The sequence below is a fragment of the Plectropomus leopardus genome, unplaced genomic scaffold (genome assembly GCF_008729295.1).
Source record: "Plectropomus leopardus isolate mb unplaced genomic scaffold, YSFRI_Pleo_2.0 unplaced_scaffold29227, whole genome shotgun sequence".
NCBI lineage: Eukaryota > Metazoa > Chordata > Actinopteri > Perciformes > Serranidae > Plectropomus > Plectropomus leopardus.
In genome coordinates this window covers 1-3,949 of record NW_024631854.1, presented here as the reverse complement: position 1 = coordinate 3,949, position 3,949 = coordinate 1, and the positions used below count along the sequence as shown (strand labels likewise).

At 38.7% G+C, this 3,949-nt stretch overlaps 1 protein-coding gene across 1 annotated transcript; it reads right to left on the bottom strand.

Annotated features, from left to right (window-relative positions):
- Positions 1-150: 150 nt before the first annotated feature.
- On the bottom strand, positions 151-3,866 carry LOC121938348 (la-related protein 1-like; the record flags this gene model as incomplete). Its single annotated transcript, XM_042481609.1, has 5 exons — positions 151-607; positions 760-920; positions 1,957-2,063; positions 2,509-2,678; positions 3,716-3,866. Coding segments are annotated over 5 exons (738 nt in total), but the record flags the coding sequence as incomplete, so codon positions are not given.
- Positions 3,867-3,949: the final 83 nt, after the last annotated feature.

Below are 3,949 nucleotides of genomic sequence, written 5' to 3'. Positions count from 1 at the left end.
CTTTTTTATTTTTTTAATTAGGGTATTTAAATGATTTTTTTACATTCTTTTATTATTTTCATTTCTTTAAATTTAGGCTATTTAAATGAATTTTTTTCCATTCTTTTATTATTTTTTATTTCTATTTTTTTTAATTTAGGCTATTTAAATTAATTTTTTACATTCAATGTCTGGATTTGTCTGGGTGTCCGCTGTGTCTGCAGCCAGGTGCCTCTCCTGATTTTGGGGATTACTGTGATACTTCGGATCTTTTGTACTTCTCCGTTCTCATGAATCTCCACCTAAGGAGGAAACTTTAGGGCCTCGAGTTGCAGCTTTTTTGCCAATATGTGACACCTGTCTTCAGGGCTCATTTGCACCACAATTTGTGTAAATTCCTTCGTAAAATATTTAGCATTTTCCCGAGGCACAGAAATGTTTGCAGTGCAGCTTAGCATTCAAACATCGTGCTGTCGTCCTCACCTGTAGTTTTCTTTGGCGTCTTCCAGCGCGCGCTGTTTGAACTCCTCGTACATCTTCCTGTTGAAGTTGTCCCTCAGGAAGAAGGACCAGAACCTGAACAGAGTGTTCATCTCCTGAGACTGGCCGATCCCCAACCGTTTCCTCTCTGAGAAACAATAATAACAAAAATCAGTCACCAAGAGAGCACAAAACAAACTTGTTCCTTAATGTGTAGAAAGATTACAAACACCTGAAGAGTCTACATCAATCTGACTGTGAGCATGCGTGAAAACTGGGCTGTTTTTTTTGTCTCCGTACCGTTAAGGCAGCGTCGGAGGTACTTGTGGTATCCCTGCTGAGTGAAGCCGTTGTCCCTCAGCAGCTCGTGCGATGGATGCCAGAATTTGGGCAGCGACTGCGGGGTGCAGCCGTAACTTCCCGACAGCGGAGCTCCTTCTGACGGAGAGGCGTTGGAGCTGCTGCAGGAGGACGGAGGAGGAGAGAAGACGTCTCAGTGACACAGTTTCTTATGTTTAATCTTACTTCTTAAACCCGTTGTTCGGTACAGATGTCCCTGATTCCAGAGGTTTATTTATCGTTTACACGAAGCCTTTATTGCACCCTGAAGTCTGCAGCATCTGTCACCTGCTGCTGAAATCATCCATTAGATTACCAGCAGAAAATAATTTGCCATAACAAACTTAATGCAAAATATTCACAGATTTAAGTCTCTTAAACACAGAGATTTGCTGCCTTTCCCTCTTTTATATAATTATATTTAAATTATGTTTTTCATTAGGGATATTTAATCAAACACTACAAGACATTTAACAATGACATCTTAAGCTGATGAGCATTTTTTGTTTCATTTTAGATAAAATGATAAATCAATCAATCAGAAAAAGAACTAAGCGATCGATAATAAGCACCAGTAACAGTCAACTCTCAACATGAAAAATATTACAAGAAACCACCATTACGAGTTAAATGTTTCCAACAGGTTTTTGTTTTGATCACAACGTCACTGAAATTTAGACCCGAAAATGATTATTTTAATTACAGAGTACTTGTTTGGTCTATAAAATAGCAGAAATTGGTCAAAAATAATAATTAAAAAAAATTAAAAATCAATCAGTGTCTCCCAAAGTTCAGTATGACATCCTCAAATGTTTGATTTGTCCACAACAACTCAAACATATTTGTTTTACTGTCAATAAACTACCGTGAATGTTGAGTGATTTTTGTCAAATGTAATTGTTTTTAGAAACTGTGCATGTAACTTGTGCAGCTGCGTCAAGCAGGAAAATGTAGATTTATGATTGTCTTTACTCAATTATTTTGTTAAAAAATTGATGGACCAAAGTGAATAAAGGTCACCAACGTCGGGCAGAACGACTGAAACAGAACGACAGTGTGAAAGAAGGAAGTGAGCGGTTTGAGTTGTTCTTCCGCTTCTCTGTTTCGAACTGGAACATCAACATTTTTACAGTCGTGACGGAAAACGAGCGGTCGGACCTGATGGATGCAGATCGCGGCCGGTGCTCACGGGAGTCCATCACCCAGCCGATGTGGGCTTCCTGAGGAGGGTTCGAACTGTGGCGGGTCTTCTTCTTCCTCGGCGTCTGAGACAGGAAATCACAACAAAAGATTCACATTACAAACAGTGTTTGCACAACTGATATTTGTTCAAATTTGCACAAAAAAATTTTTTCAGCACAAAAAAATAAATGTCGTTGTAGGTTTTAAAGGGTTCGGACACCTTTGAGTCCTCTTGTGTGTCTAAAACGAGAAAATGAGGCCTCAGAACTTTATTTGACACTCGTAAAAAAGTTTGCAAATGTTGTTCGACTCTAACCATTAAAACAAACAAATGCAAAACACAAGAGACAGGCAGCAGCTGTCTGTGCTGAGATGCAAAGAGAGATCTGTTACACACCTAATAACTACTAAAAACGAGAAAGAAACGGTTTTAAATAATTTTGCGTATTAGAAATATATTATTAAGAGCCGTGAAGACACGAGGCTGTTGATCACGATTATAAAAGAGCGTCGACACCCTGAGCTCACCTGTCCGTCGATGGTGCCGCTCTCCTTCATGACGGGGTAGAAGCGTGGCGTCTTGTTGGGGTCCTGGCGTCCGGGGGTGCGAGGCGTTCTGGGGGTTCGGGGCTGATGAGCGCTGGGCGACTCTGGGACCGTTGTGGGCAGAGAGCGCGCCAACTCTGCTCCGCTGTCCACTGAAGACACACACAGTTAAACACAGAACACATTATAAATATTTACTGATAACTGATTTTTATTCATCATTATATATCAATATTAAATCATTACTTAATTTTAAAGTGCTTATGAGTGCACATGGAGGTCATGCTGAAGAACAAGAAAATTCTAGTTTTGACAGTTCAAAAAGCACAAAATGCACTTTTCAAAGCTTTGAAAAAAAACTGTACATTATTATTATTTTCTATTTTCATTGAATTAAGTTTGAAACCAACATCAGTGCTAATCATAAATATTAAATATTGATTAATCTTCTGAATTCTGACCCTTTAATGCCAGGTTTCTGTTATGATGCCACTTTTTTCATGATGAAAAAAAGATTTATTTCCTATATAGTGAATGCAAACTTTTTTTGTTTTTTTAATCATCACAGCCATGCACATGAAAATGATTTGCAGCCGCATTGACGGTGACAGTGCACCTGGTGGAAATAACATGCATTTTCTCCATACGCCAAATGACATCACCAGGTGGAAAATAGTAAAAATGACAAATTCCAAGGCAAAAGCCCAAAATGACACCCAGAAATAACGTAATGCACGATTTATACTTCGTTGGTTGTAGGATTAGAAATTTCAGTTTGAATGGGTTTCAATGGAGCATTTCTTGCACTTAACAGTCTGAATGTAACTATTTAGTTTCCACAGTGTATTTTGGACTTATTGTAGGAGCTGAGCTGGAAATTCAAAGATTAAAGAAAAATACACAATTTTGCCAAACTTTATGCCATATGCATGAACACAGCCAAAATTATTAAAAAAAAGAAGAATGAAAAGTGCGTAAAATGCACCAAACAGTCACTAAGGGTTAAAATCAAAGTAAACAACAATCTAATGCACATTTTCTTCACAAAAGTTGTTGAATTATGGTTGCAAAAATGTCAGAAACTACAAACTGACATGACATAAAGAGATGTTTCCAAGAAGGTTCAAATGCAGCAAACAGGAAGTTCAGCTGGTGTGAAGCCGACTTCAGGGCGGCTCAACAAACACACCTGGCATGAGAGGAGGTGGGACTTCCTGGTTGGTGTCGACGGGCACTTTGGGTGTGAGAGTTTCAAACTCATCTTTACTGATGACGTTTAGCTTCTTGAAGTTTTCCTGGTCCTGCTGAGAAACACAAAGAAAACATTTCTTTATTAGTCCCTAAAGAGGTCCATTCTTTTACTCTGTTGTTATAATGTCACATCATACACACACACACACACACACACACACACACACACACA